This window comes from Numenius arquata, chromosome 24, assembly GCF_964106895.1.
Source record: "Numenius arquata chromosome 24, bNumArq3.hap1.1, whole genome shotgun sequence".
Classification (NCBI taxonomy): Eukaryota; Metazoa; Chordata; class Aves; order Charadriiformes; family Scolopacidae; genus Numenius; species Numenius arquata.
The window spans coordinates 5,760,837-5,783,327 of NC_133599.1; the positions used below are offsets into that span (position 1 = coordinate 5,760,837).

At 51.5% G+C, this 22,491-nt stretch overlaps 1 protein-coding gene across 1 annotated transcript in view; it reads right to left on the bottom strand.

Annotated features, from left to right (window-relative positions):
• Window positions 1-2,865: 2,865 nt before the first annotated feature.
• Window positions 2,866-22,491, bottom strand: part of GNAI3 (G protein subunit alpha i3) — a 42,666-nt gene continuing 23,040 nt past the window's right edge. The window contains exons 2-9 of the mRNA XM_074163350.1: window positions 21,329-21,371; window positions 21,079-21,220; window positions 18,578-18,735; window positions 9,927-10,055; window positions 7,325-7,454; window positions 6,026-6,179; window positions 4,251-4,456; window positions 2,866-4,124 (exon numbers count right to left, since the gene is read on the bottom strand). Coding sequence (XP_074019451.1) covers window positions 4,266-4,456; window positions 6,026-6,179; window positions 7,325-7,454; window positions 9,927-10,055; window positions 18,578-18,735; window positions 21,079-21,220; window positions 21,329-21,371 — 947 coding nt within the window. The 3' untranslated portion in view covers window positions 2,866-4,124; window positions 4,251-4,265. The remainder of the gene's footprint in view (window positions 4,125-4,250; window positions 4,457-6,025; window positions 6,180-7,324; window positions 7,455-9,926; window positions 10,056-18,577; window positions 18,736-21,078; window positions 21,221-21,328; window positions 21,372-22,491) is intronic.

The following is a 22,491-nucleotide window of genomic DNA, read 5'->3' on the forward strand; positions in this document are numbered from 1 at the left end:
GGGGGGCAGAGGATGGGGGGTGGGGGCAGGAGTACGTGCGTTAGGCTCGATCCCTTCCGGAGAAGAAGAAGGGGCTGGATAAAGAGGAAATGGTTAATTGAAAGATTATTTATTTTATTTTCTTTTTCGTTCTGCTATTTAGAGCTGGATTTGCTCTTTCACTGTTTGTAAATAAGCCCAGGCTGGTGCCGTAGCCCCAAGCCCCTCGTCCTCTGGCTCCTCGCTGCAGAGACACCCCCACCCCCCCCGCTCCCCCCCAGCTCCCCTCTCGCTGTAGGAAAAAAACCACCCAAAACGACTCAAAAAATAAAGAAATAGGCATGACACGCACGGACGCCTGTCATTTCTCCCACCTCCCTTCCACCGGGGTGACTGTTCCCGAGCCCCCTTCCCCTCTCCGAGAGGATCAAGGGATGTTTTGTAGTTCCAGAGCTCGGATGGAGGAATATTTCATGTTCTTTGCGCCCATTCCGTGTTGATTCCCACCCAGACTGATTCCCACCGGTGGTCCACGTACGGCAGAAAGAGACCACCACCCTCCCGGGCACCCGGTGGGGATGGAGACCCAGGTGCCAAGTGCCACCAAGGCCACCACCAACCGAAAAAAAACAACAAACCCTTCCCAGGCAAAGCCCCCTCACACCCGGGAAAGATAAAACATCACCCTCGAGGGGCCAGATTCTGCTGCAGCTCCAGCACCCATCAGGGAGCAATTAATTACCGGGGAAGGTAATTACCGGGGAGGTTTGGATGAGTTTGTTTAAAGGGCGAGTTGTCCCCTGTTGGAGTAAAGCCTCCGGTGGTGGCCAAAAGGGAATCGTGAGGCTCAGGGCGGCTTGGGAAAGCTTCCCTGTACAGAAATACACTCTTTACGGAGTATAGAGCAGGGCAGGAACCACGGGGTAGGGATTTACAGCATCCACAACCGCCCCCAAAGCACCTCATCCGGTATTTCTAGGCAAGGGGCTTCGGAAGGGGCTACATCCACATCACTAAGGGCATCCAGAGCAGTTATTTCCCCCCCCATCCCCCAAGGTTTAAAAGGGGCAGCGAGAATCGTGCTAGAAATAAGCAGAAAACTCCGCATCTGCCAACGACCCCCGGGAAGGACCGGGTGGCGGGTGTTTTCCAGCATAATCCCAGTCCTGGGGGGGCGGCAGAAGGGGCTGCACGGAGAGCACTGACGGTCCTGAGCGATACAGCACCAGTACACCCATTAATTATCCCCGTTTCCCACCAAAGAGATTAAAATTACACCCGCTTCTCACCAAAGCGCTTACAATGACACCCCATTTCCCACCAAAGAGCTTAAAATTACTCCCATTTCCCACCAGAGCTTAAAATTATCCCCATTTCCCACCAAAGAAGTTAAATTCCCCCCATTTCCCACCAAAGTGCTTAAAATTCCCCCCATTTCCCATCAAAGCGCTAAAAATTACCCCCGTTTCCCACCAAGGAGCTTAAAATTCCCCCCATTTCCCACCGAAGAGCTTAAAATTACCCCCATTTCCCACCAAGGAGCTTAAAATTCCCCCCATTTCTGAACAAAGCGCTTAAAATTCCCCCCATTTCCCACCAAAGCGCTTAAAATTCTTCCCATTTCCCACCAAAGAGCTTAAAATTTCCCCCATTTTCAACCAAAGAGCTTAAAATTACCCCCATTTCCCACCAAAGCGCTTAAAATTACCCCCTTTCCAAACAAGTCACTAAAAATCCCCCCATTTCCCACCAAGGAGTTTAAAATTATCCCCATTTCCCACAAAAGCACTAAAAATTACCCCCATTTTCCACCAAAGTGCTAAAAATTACCCCCATTTTCCACCAAGGAGCTTAAAATTCCCCCCATTTCCCACTGAAGAGCTTAAAATTATCCCCATTTCCCACCAAAGAAGTTAAATTCCCCCCATTTCCCACCAAAGAAGTTAAATTCCCCCCATTTCCCATCAAAGCGCTAAAAATTTCCCCCATTTTCCACCAAAGCACTAAAAATTACCCCCATTTCCCACCAAGGAGCTTAAAATTCCCCCCATTTCTGAACAAAGCGCTTAAAATTCCCCCCATTTCCCACCAAAGCGCTTAAAATTCTTCCCATTTCCCACCAAAGAGCTTAAAATTCCCCCCATTTCCCACCAAGGAGTTTAAAATTCCCCCCATTTCCCACCAAAGAGCTTAAAATTCCCCCCATTTCCCACCAAGGAGCTTAAAATTCCCCCCATTTCTGAACAAAGCGCTTAAAATTCCCCCCATTTCCCACCAAAGCGCTTAAAATTCTTCCCATTTCCCACCAAAGAGCTTAAAATTTCCCCCATTTTCAACCAAAGAGCTTAAAATTACCCCCATTTCCCACCAAAGCGCTTAAAATTACCCCCATTTCCAAACAAGTCACTAAAAATCCCCCCATTTCCCACCAAGGAGTTTAAAATTATCCCCATTTCCCACAAAAGCGCTAAAAATTACCCCCATTTTCCACCAAAGCGCTTAAAATTCCCCCCATTTCCCACCAAAGAGCTTAAAATTTCCATTTTCAACCAAAGAGCTTAAAAATACCCCCCTTTCCCACCAAAGAGCTTAAAATTCCCCCCATTTCCCACCAAAGCACTAAAAATTCCCCCCTATTTTCAACCAAAGAGCTTAAAATTCCCCCCATTTCCCACCAAAGAGCTTAAAATTCCCCCCATTTCCCACCAAGGAGTTTAAATTTCCCCCCCGTTTCCCACCGAAGCGCCCACCTTCATTCTCCAGCGAAGCCCAAAAAAGGGGAAAAAAAAGTCAGAATTAAAGGAGAGAAGAAGAAAAAAAACCAAAAAACACACCCACTCCCCCCCCCCCTCCCCCCCCAAAAAAAAAAAAAAAGGCTAAAACCGTTGGAACTCACCATTTTAATACCGCCAACAACTACAGCTGGGAACTGTACACGTGACAAACTGGGAGAGAGGGGTCCCGAATGCACTGGTTCAGCGAAGGAATGTACTGGGAGGGTGGGGGGGTTCGGGGGCAGGGGGGGGTTCATGAACATCACTACAGTAAAAACGAGGAGGGGGTGTGTGTGTGTTTGGGGGGGGGTGTGTGTGTGTTTGGCACCACATATACAAAGTAAAGGCATGCTCTTGGGGACAGCGGAGGGAGGGGGGGGGACGATGACACCCCGATAAAGGCGGTGGGCAAGGCAGGGCGAGTCGCCCCCCCCTTTTTATAAAAATTCCCTACCTTTTAGACCGAAAAAAAGGGCATAAAAAATGCAAATAAAGACTAGCCAAGCGGTCGATTTAATAGCCCTGCAGCGGCAGCGCGTTTGCCGTCCCGTGGGGAGCTCAGCCTTTTATTCTCCCCCCCCCCCTCCCCAGGCCAAAATTTATGCAGAATAAAATCTCCCCCCGGGGGGGAGAGGGGACGGGAACAAATCACCAGGAAAAAGCCTTTAAGAGCCACAAGGATCCTTTAAGCGGCAAAAATACGAAATCCCACCCATCCCGAGCGTTAAAAAAAACCCAGCAAGAGTTTCCCGCTACGAGGAATTCTTTCCGCACGATCCGCTCACGTGTGCATAGTTAATTGATGTTATTTTTGTGGTTTTTGTTGTTGTTTTTTTTTTTTTTAAATTTTTATTTTTTAAAACAAGGTTTCGTTTGCGGAGAGAGGAAATAAAATTTAGTCAAGTTTATATAGTTTTTCTGGATGGGAAAGAAAAAATAAAAATAAAAAAAAATAAGAATAAAAATAAACAACAACCAAACCTTAAAAAGAAACTAGTGGTGGTTTGTTAACCCAAAAAAAAAAAAAAGAGAGAAAAAGAGAGAGAGAAAGCTACATATCGAAGGCGTGGAATCCAACACCTCGACTCCACACCGGCTGTACAGGTTTGAGATCGTCACCCGGCCGGGGACGGGATCCGGTCACGCTAAAGGGTTGTTTTCACCTTGACCTAACTCCGACCTTCCCGTCTCAATTTTTTAAAAATTAAAAAAAAAAAAAAAAAAAAGGTCCCCTAATAGAGAAGATTTGTGCTAAAGAATGCAAGGATTCTGCATGCTGTTTGCGGTTCCCCCTGGTCCTCTTCACGCTCGCAGCCGTCCCCCGCCAGGTGGCAAAGAGTCCGGGTCACAAAAAAACGCCGCCGTTTCAAACTGAAAAAGAAAGAAAAGGGCGACGGTGAGCGAGGAACGAGGCAAAACCACCCCCACCCCCCCAAAAAACCCAAACAAACAAAAAAAAAAAAGGCTTTTAAAACCAAGGAGAGGGCTCGGCTTTACCTTCTTCCAGCGCCCTCAATAAAGCCCGCACTCCTTCAGGTTGTTTTTGATGATGACGTCCGTGACGGCGTCGAAGACGAACTGAACGTTCTTGGTGTCGGTGGCGCAGGTGAAGTGTGTGTAGATCTCCTTGGTGTCTTTCCTGCGGTTCAGATCCTCAAACTGACACTGGATGTAGGCAGCGGCTTCCTCGTACGTGTTGGAGCCTGAAAAAGACCCGATCCCTTACTTTGGCCAGGAGTTCACAGCAGAGAGAGATCTTTTAAGACCATATTAAGCTGCTTGCAACCATCTGCCTTATCCAGCTACAAATCCAAATCCACCATTAACCCCTTCTGGTAAAGCTGAAGTTTATTTCCAGCTTCTGGTGGGTGACCTTGGAGAAGTCACTCATTCTGATTGTTTGCAGAAGGATCTGGACAGGCTGGATGGATGGGACGAGGCCAACGGGATGAGGTTCAACAAGGCCAAGTGCAGGGTCCTGCACTTGGGTCACACCAACCCCATGGATGCTCCAGGCTTGGGGCAGAGCGGCTGGAGCTGCCTGGTGGAAAAGGACCTGGGGGTGTTGGTCGACTGTCGGCTGAACATGAGCCAGCAGTGTGCCCAGGTGGCCAAGAAGGCCACCAGCATCCTGGCCTGGATCAGGAACAGCGTGGTGAGGAGGACTCGGGAAGGGATCATCCCCCTGGACTGGGCACTGGTGAGGTACCACCTCGAGGGCTGTGTCCAGTTTTGGGCCCCTCACCACAAAAAAAAAAAGACATTGAGGGGCTGGAGTGGGTCCAGAGAAGGGCAACAGAGCTGGTGAGGGGTCTGGAGCACAATGAGAAGGGGCTGGAGAGCTTGTGAGGAGCGGCTGAGGGAGCTGGGGGTGTTCAGCCTGGAGAAAAGGAGGCTGAGGGGAGACCTTCTCGCTCTCTCCAACTCCCTGAAAGGAGGGTGTAGCCAGGGGGGGTCGGTCTCTTCTCCCAAGGAACAGGCGATGGGACAAGAGGAAACGGCCTCAAGTTGTGCCAGGGGAGGTTCAGATTGGAGATTAGGAACAATTTTTACACTGAAAGGGTTATTAAGCCTTGGATCGGGCTGCCCAGGGCAGTGGTGGAGTCACCATCCCTGGAGGGATTCAAAAGCCGGGTTGACATAGAGCTTAGAGACATGGTTTAGTGATGGGTTTTGTCAGGGTTAGGTTGATGGTTGGACTCGATGATCTTTAAAGGTCCCTTCCCACCCAGACAATTCTATGATTCTATGAATATTTACACTTCATGCTAGAAACACGTAGTTGGGTCAGAAGATTGACGAGTGACAGGAATAAGGAGGTTTGAAGGAAATCAAAATGCCTCCAGCAACGCCGCAGCGAAGCACCGTCCCCGTGCGGGACGGGCCGTCGTTGAAACATGAGGTGGAAAACCACCATCCCCAGGGCGTGGAGAAGTTTCTCATCCTCTGAAAATGAGGTTAAATCAAAGTATTGTCCTAATAACGTATGGGAAATGGGAGCGACCTTGATTTGCTGGAGTGTGACACTTTGCTATTCGTACTCCAGGCCATAAAACACACGGAGAAAGGCTGTTCCGAACCGCAGATGTGCGGGAGCACATCCCTTTTGAGCTACCAGCGAACTGGAGAGCCCAAAGATGCTGCCCAAGAGCTAAGGGAATGGGGGGAAAAAAGATAAGTTTTTTTAAGTTATCCTGGATTGTATAGGCTTTAACTGACTCGTTCCTGGCCCCGGTGGCAAGTAAAGCGGGGTGTCAGTGGCCCGGCCGTACCTGTGTACTCGGGGTAGCAGATCGTCAGGGGGCTCTTCTTAATCTTCTCCTCAAACAGGTCTTTCTTGTTCAAGAAGAGAATGATGGACGTGTCCGTAAACCACTTGTTGTTACAGATGCTGTCAAAGAGTTTCATGCTCTCGTGCATCCGGTTCTGGAAAATAAAAACAAGAAGGGGGGGTGATGCCTCATTCCAGAGTTATTCAGGGAGGACGGGGCGGGGGGGACGAACAGGCTTTGTGCAAAGGCCAGAATAAAGAGTCGAGTGTCATCAACATATCGTCACTGCCACCACATCAGGAAGAGCATGAGCACAGCCCTGAGCAGGGGACAGGTCACCTCCTCATTCTCTGACTCCTCCAGGATGTGTTTGTTCCTCCAAGGAGGTACTTACCTCCAGGGAACAGGCTATAGGGACAACTCACAGCACCTCCCTGTGACCAGGGCCTGGAGAAAAATCTCCTGTCCTGATTGTTATTGGTGGGTGAGAAGCTCCACATGCCCCAGCACCGTGCGCTGGCAGCACAGAAAGCCCCCAGCACCCTGGGCTGCATCCCCAGCAGCGTGGCCAGCAGGGCGAGGGGGGGGATACTGCCCCTCTACTCCGCTCTGGGGAGACACCCCCCAGTGCTGCCTCCAGCTCTGGGGCCACCAACATCAGAAGAACATGGAGCTGTTGGAGCGGGGCCAGAGGAGGCCACGGAGATGCTGGGAGGGCTGGAGCCCCTCTGCTGGGAGGACAGGCTGAGTGAGTTGGGGGGATTCAGCCTGGAGAAGAGAAGGCTCTGGGGAGACCTTCCAGCCCCTTCCAATCCCTAAAGGGGCTCCAGGAAAGCTGGGGAGGGACTCTGGATCAGGGAGGGGAGCCATAGGAGGAGGGGGAAGGGTTTGACACTGAAAGAGGGGAGATGGAGATGAGATGTGGGGAAGAACTTCTTTGCTGTGAGGGTGGTGAGAGCCTGGCCCAGGTTGCCCAGAGAAGCTGTGGCTGCCCCATCCCTGGAGGGGTTCAAGGCCAGGTTGGAGGCGACCTGGAGCAATCTGGTCTGGTGGGAGGTGTGCACTGCAGGAGGTGGCACTGCAGGGGCTCCAAGGTCCCTTCCAACCCAAACCATTCTGTGATAATATTTATCCATTTCTGGAGCAAGATACCACAGGCTGCTGCAAGGAAGTGCTTTTCTTCACAGCCCTTGAAGAACCGTAACAAGATGAACCAGCCAGAGACATGCCCACCCCCTGATTCCACCTCACTTCTCCAGCCCCGTGCAGGCCAGGGTTGGAAACGCCTCCATCACGTACCATCTCCTCATCCTCGGCCAAGACGAGGTCGTAATCGCTGAGGGCCACGCAGAAGATAATTGCCGTCACGCCTTCAAAGCAGTGGATCCACTTCTTCCGCTCCGACCGTTGGCCACCAACATCAAACATCCTGGGAGAGGCAGGAGAACCATCTCAGAAGCTACAGAGACCTCCCTCCCCGGCCACCATGTCGGGGGACGGAGGAGGCTCCGCTGAGGACTCTAAAAAAGCAGGGTTTGGGGAAAACACACACAGAGCCTGCTGTCGGCCAGGCCAACAGCTCCGAGCCCTCCCTTTAAATCCCTCTGGATTTTAAAGTCCTTTTTCTTTAGGACATTTTCAGCAGGAGGAACCAGAGGTTACCTCCACGGCTCTCCAGAACTCTGCTGATTCACCCGGCCACGCTTATTTTGTTCTCTGCCTCCTATTTCCTTAGCAACCATCCATTTGCTCGACCGGACTCCAAACACCTCCTCACCGTCAGCGCTTCCAGTTCATTTACACCGGCTCTGACGGGGGATTAGCTGGAACACGCTCCCCTGCCCTCCACTACCGGGGCCCAGGAAAAGAGTTAATGGGGTTAAGAAGCAGTTTCATGTATTAAAAAAAAAAAACAAACCACCCCAAAATAATCTGAAGTTTGAAGGCTGCAGGGCTGCTGACAGAATTTCTGTGTATAAAAAAAGATGTCTCACACGGTTACAACCTTCTGCTTTGGACGAGGAGAGGGATTGCCCGGCATGTCCCGATGGGCTGTGACTTAATTAAATGAAGCCAAATACAAGTCGATACCCAAGAGCTATGAAAAATCATAACCATCGATTTGTTATCAGAGCAAACAGGCAGGCGGGAGGGAAACCGCCCGGGCTGGGCCAAAAGCAATATAATTTAATGATGCCAAAGGAGGCAGAAGTGCTGTTCAGCCAAATCCCGGCTCCTCTTTAAGATAAACCCTCCCCGTGGACCACAGGGGGAAAGATGAAGATCTTCGTGAGGATACGGGGTATTTACTGGCTTCCCTCATTTGCCAGTACTAACTCGCCGTTAGCGCCGAGCCATCCGGAAAGGACCAGCTTCCCTGACATCTCGGCGTGGCCAAGCTAATCCCAATTGGGAGTCACAGCTCTGCCGAGGCCACCTCGGCCCCTTAGTCACAGCCGAGATCGGCCATCAAGGCTCCCGTCGCGGGAACGATGGCAGCTTCGGGGTTTAAGATGTATTAATGCTTCCCTTGGTGGAGCAAATCCCTCCGAGAGGGGACGCGGCGCGTCTCGGGCTCCGCACGTGATCCATGACTCCAGGAGGGCCGGGGAAAGAGCGATTCCCCTCTCGGCACCGGGGAGGAGCAGCCCCTTCCCCTCGGAAAGGAAGGGTTTAACCATTAAACGATAAAACCCCCGTCGCCTCCAGCTCACGCCTCCGTTAGTCAGACGGGGAGGATTTTTAAGCAGCGCATCACAGGCCGCAGCTGGAAAGGCTAATCCCAATACATCACGGCAGGAGACGAGGTTTTTCCCCCGGACGAAGGAACCAGAAGCCACGGAAAGAGCTCAGTGATGCAAAAGCGTTCCGGCATTTTTGTTAAAACGTTGAGTTAAGACGGTTCCGAAGCCAAAACGCGACTCTTCTCCCCCAAAAAAGCGTGCAAACGGATCAGATTTTATAACTGGGATTATACAGTCACACTCGGCTTTTTTGCTTTCAAACTTTAGCGCTTTCAAACTGTTTTCAAACACAAGCTAAATAAAAAATAAGCAAATCAATGCTTATTTAAAGGCTCAGAGCAACACGGGCTTGAAAACGCTGTGACAGAGGAAGGGAAGTCGCCCAAGAGAGAGGCGCTGCCTTTTCCGACACCCACGTAACGGGACACAAATGCCCGACCCCACGGGGCTCCGGGCTGTTTGGCAGGAGCCCGCACGGGATCCAAAGCCAGGATCTAATGAGGATTTTCTAACGAGCGGAGGGAGAGCGGGGAGGAGGAGAGCTAAAGGGCAGGCGAGCAGCCGCTACGGGGTTAGAGGAAGCTCCGTTAGTGATAGTAAAGGGACACTGCCAGGCCCAAGCCCTGAAGGGACTGGATTTAGAAGGCGGAGGGGACAGGGATGTCCCATCCCCTGCGGTGTCACATCAAGGCAGCCGGTCCCCAGTGTCACCTACAGCCTCCTGGAGAAGACCAGGCAGCCCAGAGTTGAAGCTGGGACCATGGGGAGAGCCCTCATCTCCCGCTTCGCAGGAAAGAGTTAAATTCAAACTCAAAAATCCAGGAGTCAGTGTCCTTTTAGTATTGTTTGGGGTTTTTTCTTTTGAGGGGGGGCAAGGGGGGGGGGCATCCTGTAAACAAGCAGCCGGTACCTGTGTCTGCGATTCCAACAGAAAAGCAGCTGGAAAGAACAGAAGAAGGCAAATAAAAGTCAAACCGGTCTCCCCAGTGAGCGATGCCAGGGAGAGAGGGAGCGCAACGGCGGCGAGGAGGAGGAGGAGGAAGAGGAAGAGGAGGGGGAGGAGAGGAGGTTTTGCAGCACAGGGGGGGTGTGTGTGGGTGGTGACAACCCACCAGGCCCCCAAGACACCCCCGTAGCCCCCAGGGGGCTTGGCTTACTTGAAGTACAGGTCCTTGAAGGTGAAGTGGGTTTCCACGATGCCGGTGGTTTTAACTCTGGTCCGCAGAACGTCCTGCTGGGTGGGAATGTAGGTCGGCTGGGATATTCTATCCAAGTCATTCAGGTAACTAAAACCAGAAGAGACAACACAAGACGGGCTTTTTTTAGGCTGCGTGATGGCCATGAATCTTTTATAAACTGCAGAAGAACGGCGTTTCATCAGTTCAGCGTTTCATCAGGGAATTTATTCACCGTTTTCACACAGGACAGACCTCGAACACGCAGCAAACAAACATCCCCCCCCCTTCCCTCATCGCCAAGGATTGATTTTGTGGGTTTTGTGGGGTGATTTTTAACCCTTCCCCACACGACCTTGCCCCACGCGCTGGGTAGGGCTCAGCGAACTGGGGCCTGATAAGCAGCAAACACGGGAAGCGCTGCTGCCGCCGAAGCCGTGCCAAGACCGGTATCTCTTGGGGCAATTCAAAGCAGTCAAGGTCTTTCGCATCAAAGCACAAGGCAATAAATCCCGCGGCTGGCTTTTAAAGGGCAAGGGTACGTCAAACGAGGCAGGAGGAAAGAATTAAGCTTCAAGAACTACCCCCAGAAGAGGCAGATTCGTTCACCTCCTTTAGCAACAGCAAACTAACACAGTCCTTGACGGCTCCCTGATGCCACGCAACGGAGGAAGCTGTTTCATACCATGGAATGGTTTGGGTCTGAAGGGACCTTGAAGATCATCTAGTTCCCACCCTCCTGCCCTGGGCAGGGACACCTCCCACCACACCAGGTGGCTCCAAGCTCCCTCCAACCTGGCCTTGAACCCCTCCAGGGATGGGGCAGCCACAGCTTCTCGGGGCAACCTGGGCCAGGCTCTCACCACCCTCACAGCAAACAAGTTCTTCCCCACATCTCAGCTCAATCTCCCCTCTTTCAGTGTCAAACCCTTCCCCCTCCTGCTATGGCTCCCCTCCCTGATCCAGAGTCCCTCCCCAGCTTTCCTGGAGCCCCTTGAGGGACTGGAAGGCGCTGGAAGGTCTCCCCGGAGCCTTCTCTTCTCCAGGCTGAACCCCCCCAACTCTCTCAGCCTGTCCTCACAGCAGAGGGGCTCCAACCCTTTGTTTCTCCGCAGCATCAAGGCAAAGCGCCCACCGACACCCCAACTACAGCAAGTTCCCTTTAAAGCCAGGCTCTGGGGCACGTAACTCAGGGATACACACCGTTCCCAGCAGCTCCAGCCAGTGACACCTCGCAACTTGTTATCCCCGTTAAGGGGAAGGCGATGGAGGGTCGCTCCGCTGGGAAGGGACAGGACACGTCTTTATCAGGAGCGGTTTTTAATCAACACAGCACTGTGTAACTGAGATTTCAGTGGTGGAATAAACCCTGCCCTCCCAGCCAAGCGTTGTTATCCCAGACCCGTTGCCAGGCAGGGATCGCTCCTTCCCTTTGCACCCGAAAGCTGTACCAACAACCCCAAATTTCCACTCGCCTTCCTCACCAGAGACGTTTCCCTCCTCCATCAGCTTCGTCACCTCCTCTGGCCGGTACCACCAGCATCTTTGCAGAGCACCGAGCTATTTTCCGAGCCCTGGAAGAACCCAACCTCCTGCACGCGCTCATCCGGGGCTTTTCTCAAAGAGCTTCCATCCCACGAGTGGTTTTAGCCCAGAAAGGGCCAATTCCTCTCCTTCCTCTCTCTCCTGTTTCATGGGATGACCCCTTTATGACCTACTCTGTCACCAGAAACACAGCGCCCAAAACTTGGGACCGGCTTTAATTTCAGTAAAACAGAATTTAGAAGGTTCTTACCTTCGTTAGGCTTCTCTTAAGAAATATTTCCGCTGAGGAAATAATGTGCCCAGATTTCCACCCTTTCCCCCCCGCTTTTTTCCTACCAGTATGAGTTTAGCTGGTTGAAAAAGCTGATGGGAGACCTGACCCAGCAACTTGGCTTTGATACGGGTCACACAGCTGCCCCGAACCACCCAAGGGATAAACGTGCCACGGCTGAAATGATAAATGAAGCTGTAAAGCATCTGCTCCTAATTGCCGGCTTTTCGGCAGCAGAAGTTTGGGCAGCAAAACTGGTGTGATTCCCAATTCAGGCTCTTTAGGGGCGAAGGGAGCCAGGGAATTGCAAAGCGCCCCTCGCGAACGCTGGCATGGCCCTTGGGGGGAACAAGGTGGAGCAGATGAAGCTCCATCCACGAGCTGCCTTCAAAAAAAAATAAGCTTTGCCGAGATTAATTCCAGGGAGATTCGAAGGGAAAATAAATACCAGACCCCACAGAAAGGCTGAAGCAGTTGGAAGACCCAGCAGAGGGGGGATTTCTCGGTAGCAGCCCAAGGATGTATGGCCTCCTCCAGCTGGCCCTCACCTTGCCCGAGGCCACTGGGCTTGTGGACACCTGAGAAAACCAGTTTGCAGAGCCCAACTGCGCCGATTCCCACTTGTTTCCCTCCACGGATTCAGTGAAACTCGAAAAAAACCTGGAAAAGCACGGTCTGAGACTCATGATTTCGAGCAACTCATAACCCCCAGCTTGGGTCTGTCCGAAAGTTTAAAGATGTTCCTCCTCAAAATTATTTTGGGAACTGAGGATGTAGATCTTACTGAATCTTCCTCCAGCCCCACGGGGTTTGAACCCCAACCCCCCCCCCTCCTCCCCCTTTTTCACAGTCTCCTTCGCCCCACGGCTCCCGTCAGACGCCGAGGTTGCCGCGTTCCCGTCCCTCCTGTTTACAGAGCCAACTATTTCTCACGCTTCCACCACCACTGCCTGGCAAACACAAGCTCGAGAAAAGACACTTTGGGTTTGTCTCCCTTTTTTTTTTTTTTTTTTTCACCCTTAAAATACCAAAAAAAAAAAAAAAAAGCTGAGCAAAAGCCTGCGGCGTAAGCGGTGTTTGTCCGGGTGACACCCGTCCCCAAGCTTTCCCAGGCCATCCTGGCACTGGTTCAATACCTGCGTGGGCAAGGATCGGTTCCAGCCCCAGCAGAAAAACCTCCCAGTTTCAGTGTGGTCCCATCTCAGACACTCTAAAAAACACTGGGGGCAGGAGAGGGATGTTCCGAAGGGGAACAGCTTTGAGCTGCTGAAGATAAAGAGAGTTTTTCCCCTCCTCCACAGGCTCACACGAGCCCTGCGATGGTATTTTCCTAACAAATTCAGCCGTGTTCCCTTTTAGCGCTGGAAGAAAAAAAAAAAAAAAAAAAAAAAAGACGCTTTCAAGGCCAAAAAGGGCTCTGAAAGATTCATACAAAGCATTTCTTATCCGCAGCCTAGGCTCCGGGAAGGCGGAGGGAGGGGGGGCTGTCACCATCACGCCCCAGGGCAGAGCAGCAAACAAAAGCCCAGCCTTTGCCAGGGAGGAGAGAAAAGATGCCAAGGTGCCAAAGGGGGCAGAAAGATGGGGGTCTGGTACCCAAACGGGTCGAGATTTGCACCCACCAAACCCCAAGCTTTCCAGAAACATCATCCCAAGCACCTGAAAGTGCCAGTTTGAAAACACAAACGGGGTTTTTCCTGCCTGGGTTGACAGCTCATACAGAATTAATCACCTACAGCCAGGTCTTCCCGCAGCAGGAAAAAAGCAGGTGGAACCTAGATTTAAAAAAAAAAAAAATAATAAATGCCTTTTTTTTGCAGAATTCTGCCTCCTCCCCCCTCGCGTTTAGCTGGATTTTTGGCAGATGGAGCAGAAAACGAGGTAAGAGAGGAGGATCTCCAGGAAAGGGGGGTGTTGGGTATTACCTTTACCCATCTGAATGCTCATTTGGGCCAGCTAAGACAGAGCCACCGACGAAAAAACTCCCTTCACAAACCTGAGCTGTGATCCCAAGGGGATGCTACTCGAGGGGAATCAAAGGAAAGCATCGGGAGGACGATGCCCCGCGGCCAGAGCTTGAAAGCAAAGAGGAGGAAAACATCCACGTAAAAATATTCTAGTTTTCACCCAGCACCCGTAATCTAGTTTTCACCCAGCACCGTGTCAGAGAATTCAGGCCAAAACCTGCCACTTGGGAACAAGACAAGATAGGGCAGAATAAGAGAATGGTTAATTAGAAACTATGCTAATTGCCTGGGAGACTGCAGGTAATTACCTACAGTATCTGCAGACCGGTGTCGGCATGAAGTTCGGAAAAAGTACCGAAAGCAGCAACTAAAATATTTTAAAGCATTATCCACTCGCTGAAATGTCCAGGTACCACATGGAGGTAACTAAAGATGCCTCAGCACCCACTCGGCTGCACCATCAACCCGGTTTTGTAGCTGTTACACCAGGAATCGTGTACCCAGGTCCGAAACGCTTCTCCACAGCATCGCCTGGAGCCAGGAGAGGTGAGAGACAGAGCTGAGGTCAAAGGAAAAGCCAAATGGGAAGTTGTAATAAGGCACATAAAAATATAGATGTTTAAAATATCGCACCAAAAGAGCGGGGTGGTTGTTAGAGGGATGTTAGGAGCCCCTCTGCTGTGAGAGTTGGGGGGGTTCAGCCTGGAGAAGAGAAGGCTCCGGGGAGACCTTCGAGCCCCTTCCAGTCCCTCAAGGGGCTCCAGGAAAGCTGGGGAGGGACTCTGGATCAGGGAGGGGAGCCATAGGAGGAGGGGGAAGGGTTTGACACTGAAAGAGGGGAGATGGAGATGAGATGTGGGGAAGAACTTCTTTGCTGTGAGGGTGGTGAGAGCCTGGCCCAGGTTGCCCAGAGAAGCTGTGGCTGCCCCATCCCTGGAGGGGTTCAAGGCCAGGTTGGAGGGGGCTTGGAGCAACCTGGTGTGGTGGGAGGTGTCCCTGCCCAGGGCAGCATGGGAACGAGATGGTCTTCAAGGTCCCTTCCGACCCAAATCATTCCATGATTATCTGATGGTGCCTGGAGAAGACACCGAGCACTCACAACCACTGCTTGACCATCCACAGTTTAGACCAAGACTTACCCAACTGTTCTTCAAAAATAAGAAGAAAACACGTAAAAACCCACTACCATTTCAGGCCAGATCATTCGGATCAGCCTCACAAGGGGTTATCTTCAGAAGCTTCCCCTGCCCGTGGCGGGTGGATTACGACACGCCGTTATCACAGTCGCCTCCTCTCTTCCCACCCGGGCTCCTCCAGGGCAGCTCCCGAGGGGCAGGACTCCCCCCCCCGCAACGGCACCAGGGGGGAAACGCTCAGCGAAGCTGGAAACAGCAGCAAGAAAAGCTTTTTTTTGGAACAACTCGATGGTGCCCTGACAAGCCTTGGCGCTCTGCCACAGGGCTCTTGTTCTTGACACCACCTCATTTGCACAAGCGATTGCTCATTTGTTCCTCTTTTTCTGTTTTCCTCCCCTTTTCTGGGAGTCTCGGCAGAGATGGGAAGCGAGAAGCGGCTCCCAGTCAGCCAGAACCGGGTACGAAACACAGCTCCGTACTGGTTTTCCAGCTGGAATTCCATCGTTTCAAATGGGGCGCCTATTTAAAGGCTGCCGACCGTGAAGTTTCAGCCCCGTTTGTCGGAGATAGGGAAAGGAAAGGGGAAGCGAAACTCCCCCGAGAGAACTTTGCACAAAAACTGGTCCCTACGTGGCCACCACCACAAAAAGGGAGTCAAGACGTCCATCCTTTGAGCACGAAGAAGGGAAATAATTAGGTAAGAAAAGAAGGCACCCACTCGCAGCGTTTCCTGGGCCGCTCAGTCAAAATAACACTGCTTTTAGTGCAATTTCCTGCAGCCTCAGGACGGGAAGCAACATCCTCTGATGTATTTATGAGCAAAACACCCTGTCGTCGTGGGGCTGAGATGTCCCCGTCCTGCCGATGTGACACCAGCCCGTCGATGTGACACCAGCCCGTCGTCACCGCAGCTCTGCCCACGCCTCCCGGTTCCAGGAACTGGACAGGAGTGGGTTGTAGATATTCAGGGACAGGAATAACCCTCCCAAATCCAGTCAGGACAAGTGGGTGCCAATTAAAGCCGGCTGATGTCCCCTGTCCCTGGCCTCCAGACCACCTTTCTGCCCCGTTCTCTCCAGCTTGCCTTCATCCCTCCTCCTCCTCTTTCAACCAGACCATCAGGTTCCCCATCCTCAGCTTCCTCCTCGAGCTCTGCTCAACCCCTTGTGCTTTCTGCCCTAGATCTTCCGCTCCAAAAGTCCTTAAGCTTTTCTCTTATCTTCTCATTAAATTATTCCCTCACCCACCCCCCTCCTTATCTCTCCTTTTTTTTTTTTTTTTTAATTCCCTTTGAATCTGCAGTTTCCTCCTCGCACAGCACAGGCGGATCGGAGCAAGCCTCCTCTTGTCATCTCGCTTCCCTTGATCTAAACCCCCGATACCCTGCCAAGGTGTTACAGATTTAGAAAAAAGTCTTATTTTCAAGCGAAAATACGCTCCGCGCTGACAGAGCCTGCAGGCAACAGAGCTGTGTCACATCTGAAATGGTTTTGGTTTTTTTTCAGTAAAGCACTTCCAAACTCATTTTTTCAAAGGCTTAATGGAGACAAGCTTTCAGCTGGACATCGGGAGGCAACTTAACCCCCAAAATCATCACGGAATTGTCGGAGTTGGAAGGAACCTCTAGAGATCATCTAGTTCAACTCCCCTGCTGAAGCAGGGTTGCCCAGAGCACATCACTCAGGGCTGCATCCAGGAGGGACTTGAAGATCTCCAGAGAAGGGGACTCCACGACCTCCCCGGGCAGCCTGTTCCAGGGCTCTGGCACCCTCACCGGAAAGAAGATTTTCCTCATATTTGAATGGAGCTTCCCATGTTCCAGCTTGTGCCCATTGCCCCTCGTCCTATCGCTGGGAACCACTGAGAAGAGTCTGGCTCCCTCCTCCTTCAACCCACCCTTCAGATACTTATAAGCATTGATAAGGTCTCCCCTCAGCCTTCTCTTCTCCAGGCTAAAGAGCCCCAGCTCTCTCAGCCTTTCCTCACAAGGGAGATGCTCCAATCCCTCCATCATCTTTGTTGCCCCACGCTGGACTCTCTCCAGTAGTTCCCTGTCTCTCTTGAACTGGGGAGCCCAGAACTGGACACAGTATTCCAGTTGTGGCCTCACCAGTGCAGAGAAGAGGGGAAGAATGACCTCCCTCCACCTACTGGCCACACTCTTCCCTACGCAGCCCAGGATTCCATTGGCCCTCTTGGTGACAAGGGCACATTGCTGGCTCATGGATAATTTACTATCTACCAGGACTCCCAGATCCTTCTCCTCAGCAGTGCTTTCCAGAAGATCCACCCCTAACCTATATTGATGCCTGGGGTTCTTCCTCCCCAGGTGCAGGACGCTACACTTGCCTTTGGTGAACCTCATGAGGTTCTTCTCTGCCCAGCTCTCCAGCCTGTCCAGGTCATGCTGGATGGTGGCACAGCCCTCTGGAGTGTCGGCCACCCGTCCCAGTTTGGTAGCCTCTTGGAAACAGATGAGGTATTTAGTCCAAATTCTCATTAACCTGCCAGCAGCAGCCTGGTTAGTAATTTCTAGTCGGAACTTCCCAATCATTAAACAACTGTGTGGTTTTTTTTGAACCAGAACAATTAGCAGGTTTATCTCCAGCTCCCAGCGCTGCCCCTGGCACAGGAAGAAGAACCCTGTGAATATTGATCAGCCAAATTCAGGAGATCCCACTACTGGAAATTGCTGCTTGTTACAAATTGGGTGTTTAATCAGGAGGCGTTGCTCCTTTCTGTGGGGATAATGACGGTGGCACAGCTGATCACCCACTGTAAGAAATGACCTTAATTCCAGCTCCTCACAGAATCCCAGAATCACACGGGGTTGGAAGGGACCTCTGCAGATCATCCAGTCCAACCCCCTGCCAAAGCAGGTCCACCCAGAGCAGGTCCCACAGGAACGTGTCCAGGCGGGTTTGGAATGTCTCCAGAGACAGAGACTCCACCATCTCTCTGGGCAGCCTCTTCCAGGGCTCTGCCACCCTCACAGGAAAGAAGTTCCTCCTCATGTTTAGGTGGAACTTCTTACGTTCAAGTTTGTGCCTGTTCCCTCTTGTCCTGTCCCTGGGCACCACTGAAAAAAGACTGGCCCCATCCTCCTGACACCCACCCTTTAAGTATTTATAGGTGTTGATCAGATCCCCCCTCAGCCTTCTCTTCTCCAGACTAAAAAGACCCAAGTCCCTCAGCCTTTCCTCTTAAGAGAGATGCTCCAGGCCCCTCATCATCTTTGTGGTCCTCTGCTGTACCCTCTCCAGCAGTTCCCTGTCCTTCTGGAACTGGGGAGCCCAGAACTGGACCCAGTGCTCCAGATGGGGCCTCCCCAGGGCAGAGCAGAGGGGGAGGATGACCTCCCTCCACCTGATGGCCACGTTCTTCTTCATGCACCCCAGGATGCCATTGGCCTTCTTGGCCACAAGGGCACATTCCTCCACAAAAAGCCGATTCACCCAGCAACAAAACAAGGAATTTGTTTTTTTTTTTTTTCCCCCCAATAAAACACACAGAGAAGACAAACAGCAAAACTGACTTTGCTGAACTAAAGCCCCCAGTCACCGCCTGAGCCCTCCCCAGTGTAAACCAGTCAGACCAGGGTTTCTGGCCACCCCTCACCACTCAAATACCACCCTGCTCAGACAAACCGGCCCTTTTTGAATCCCATTTTTTTTTTAGCTGGGAAGAGCCCAGCAGCCGGTAACGGTTTCTTACTATGAGGCGGAGTCGTTAAGCTGATATTCTCTGGATCTGCTGAAACAGGCTTGAACCCCGGCGTCTCTCCACAACCGTTTGATCACACCAGCCAGCTCGGCGGTCATCACCCCTTCCTCCGCGCTGCCAGCCAACACAAACAGCTGACGGGCATCGTCCTGCGGGAAAAAAAAGGGGGGAATAAAACAAGTTATTTCTACCTTTATACTCATTTATACCTTTTTTAGAAATTACAGTACGTTTAACAGTAACGATCCCAGGGGCTGCGGCAACTGCTCTGAGGAATGGTGGTGCCTTCTCTCCTGCTGTCGATCCGCTCGTCTTCCCCAAATCAAGTTATTTTTCTCCTGATGTCAGAAAGGCAAGTCCTGTTTGGGGACACTGCTCCGAAGAACAGGCAGAATTCACATCAGAAACACGAGATTTTGGCAACTGGGTGCAGTGTTTCAAGGAAAGGTAAGAACGTCGATGTGCTGCTATAGACTAATGAACTAAAGGATAAATAATAGTTTTTAAACTGGAAAAATCTCTATTATAGTGTTGTACAGGATGGCAACAAGGAGAAATTCAGTATCAGAAGCAGCTTTGGATGATCGTGGGTTTAAAGCTTTGAGGAGTTGCCGTTTGCAGCAAAAGCTGTCAGAAGAGAGACCAATTTCTGAATAAAGCACTTCATCAGGAGATGGGATGGACCGAGCAGGGGTTGAGTGTTTGACCCAGAGCGTGAAAAATCCTTCAAGCAGGACCTCGCTCCTCTACAAGTGCACAAGCAGAGTTTGAAAGCGAAAACCAAGCTGATCGACATCCCCCTGATGTTTATCTCTGCAGCCATCGGCTCCACCAGCAGCCTCTGGGGAGACGTAAGAGACCTCCCACCATCCCAGTGAGTTTCCAACTTGGGATTGGTTCCTCCAAACATCGGTTCCTCTCACTTGATCCCTAAACCACACTGCCCAGCATAAACCTGAGCTCGGGTTACGCCAAAAGGCACCTCCCCAGCACAGTAAAGACAATAAATTTGGTTACCCTGGGTCTTTTCCTAGGAAAGCGTGGCAAGTCGTTTGCCCTTCGGGGCGGATTGGGACACACAAAAATTCCTGGCACCCGGCTCTTGTTCCGCTTTTGGGAAGGCAGCTCAGCCTGGGCAGGGCAACTGAGAAAGGAACTTGGATTTTTACCGTCTTCCTCCTCCTCAGCAAGGCTGAGATCACCTCTCGGCCGCAGCAAGCACGGAAGGAAGGCTGAGGGGAATGGGAGGGAGGATTTGGAGTAACAGCCTGGGTTAACACGCAAGCGAAGATCTGCCCTTCAGCCAGGAGCATAGAACCATGGAATGGTTTGCGTTGGAAGGGACCTTGAAGACCACCCAGTGCCACCAGACCAGGTTGCTCCAAGCCCCCTCCAACCTGGCCTTGAACCCCTCCAGGGATGGGGCAGCCACAGCTTCTCTGGGCAACCTGGGCCAGGCTCTCACCACCCTCACAGCAAACAAGTTCTTCCCCACATCTCATCTCCATCTCCCCTCTTCCAGTGTCAAACCCTTCCCCCTCCTCCTATGGCTCCCCTCCCTCATCCAGAGTCCCTCCTCAGCTTTCCTGGAGCCCCTTGAGGGACTGGAAGGGGCTTGAAGGTCTCCCTGGAGCCTTCTCTTCTCCAGGCTGAACCCCCCCAACTCACTCAGCCTGTCCTCCCAGCAGAGGGGCTTCAGACCTCCCAGCATCTCCATGGCCTCCTCTGGCCCCGTTCCAGCAGAGGGCCACGGAGGTGACCCGAGGGCTGGAGCACCTGCTTTATATCCTAAGTTCAAAATGTCTGTGGTTGCATCACGAAGAAATAGAGTAAATTACTTCGCTGACCAGACATTGACTGTGCACATGAAGAACTAGTGCCAGGCAGCGAGTCCCAGGCTGTTCCTGGGGTGGAACACACAGTTCCCTTCTCCTACTCCCCATCCTGCCCATCCTCTCCCCACCACCGCAGGGGCAAAGACATCCTGACTTCAGATTCTACCTTCTTGAAGTGAAGGTGAAGCTGGGATCCACCCAAGGAATCAGCACAACAGGATGGGTGGGGGAAAAGCAGGGCCTCAAACTCTCAAAAAACTAAGATGACAAATACAAGTAGTGAAAATTATTAAAATTTCTTTGGCTCAGCTTAAAAATTCACAGCCACAAAGCTGTGAAACGCTACTGAGGACTGACGACAAGCCATTCAAACCTAAACTGAGAATTTTGTTCAAAATTCAAATAGTTAAGACAAAGGTTTGGGGATTATTATTTTTTTTTTTTTTTTGAGCATTCAAACTACTAAACGTTCTTATCCACAAACTCAATAAAATACTTGACGCTTTCCACCGGTAATACATTACAGATTACGAAAGGTCTTTCGCTGTTGTATCTTGTAAGAAACGTATTTCCACTCTGAGCGTCACGGACTGAATTCCCAGGATTCATTAACACAATTGACAGACTCAGACCGAGGGAAAGGAATGAAATACTTACTGCTCTGGCAACTTCCCCAAAGTCTATCTTTAGCCTTCCCATGGCTCTTATGATGGCGATGATGGACTGGATAGTATTGCTGTAGACAACCACTTTATATTGTTTGCATTCCTCCTCCGAGTAGCCATCCTCATGAATAATCCTGGAAGAAAACCAGGCCGTCATTCCCAGGCCAAACCAGTAGGGCACTGTACGTCCCTCATTTCACCTCGCGCAAAAATGTGGTTTACACGCCTGCGCTCTCACTTACTTCATCTGCTTCACGATGGTGCTTTTCCCAGACTCCCCAGCACCTGAAAAGCACAAAAAAAAATTCCAGTTAGCAACCATATGGAATGAAAAGGAGAAGCGGAATGCGCTCTTCCCAGTTCCCACACTGAAGGTGATGGGGTTTGGAGTCACAGAGCTCCCCAGGAGCCGTCCCAGCCCCTCGGGAGGGACCGCTGAGGAGCACATCCACATCCACATCCACATCCACATCCACATCCTTCCTGGGTTTTATTTACAGACACTGACACTCGTTATGAATTCACCCGCTAAAAAAAAAAAACCCAACCCTAGAGCTCCTGAATTTCCAACGTACACTCCCCCATCACCCAGGCAGGTCTGAAAACCGGGACAAGGATTTCTCTCACAGACTCTTTACGTCCCTCTCTTCCAGTTCAGTAACTCCAGCCCTACGGCAAAGGGCATCATTGTCATCAGCTCTGCGAGATAAAAGCATTCACATGGAATAACCAGGTGGATGCGACCACAGATCCTGGAGCATCCTTACAAGGAACACTCAATTCGGAAGCATTTTTGTGTGATACACATTGGAAGGGAAGGAGACCCAGAACTGAGCTCAAAAGCGCGGACAAACTGCTCCTGCACGTCCAGGTGAGGCATCTTAAGACGTTAAAGCCTGGAAATAAGTCACTATGTTCAGAGCAGGAACACCACGATGGATCTTGCAGGTTCCCTTCTCCACCTAGCCCAGATGTTGCCCATAATCATTCAAACTAAAGTGGCTTTTCCGCAGCAGAAGGACTAGGTGCAGCGGTGAGCACATCGACACCGCTCCCGAGCCAGATACCGCCTAAAAAACTCCGGCAAAATTCAAAGGAGATGCCTGTCTAGACCTGAAGCGGCAGTGAAGGTGCCTGTGAATCACCAGGAGGAAGATCAGGGACCTGGGCTCCTGCTCCAACCCTCCAGCTGCCAACGCCGGTTCCCACAGCCAGGAGACGACTCGGGGATCTTCACGGCACACCCATCCGCATCCGCCCACGGACCAGGCGAGGCAAATCGATTAACAAGCTCTTTTCTCTATCATTTCCCGTAATACAGGGATTATTATTCTGGGAAACTGAGGATAAAGAGTTCTGCAGGTTTAGCTCGGAAACGGGCCTTTGCCACGGGATGATTTTGTGT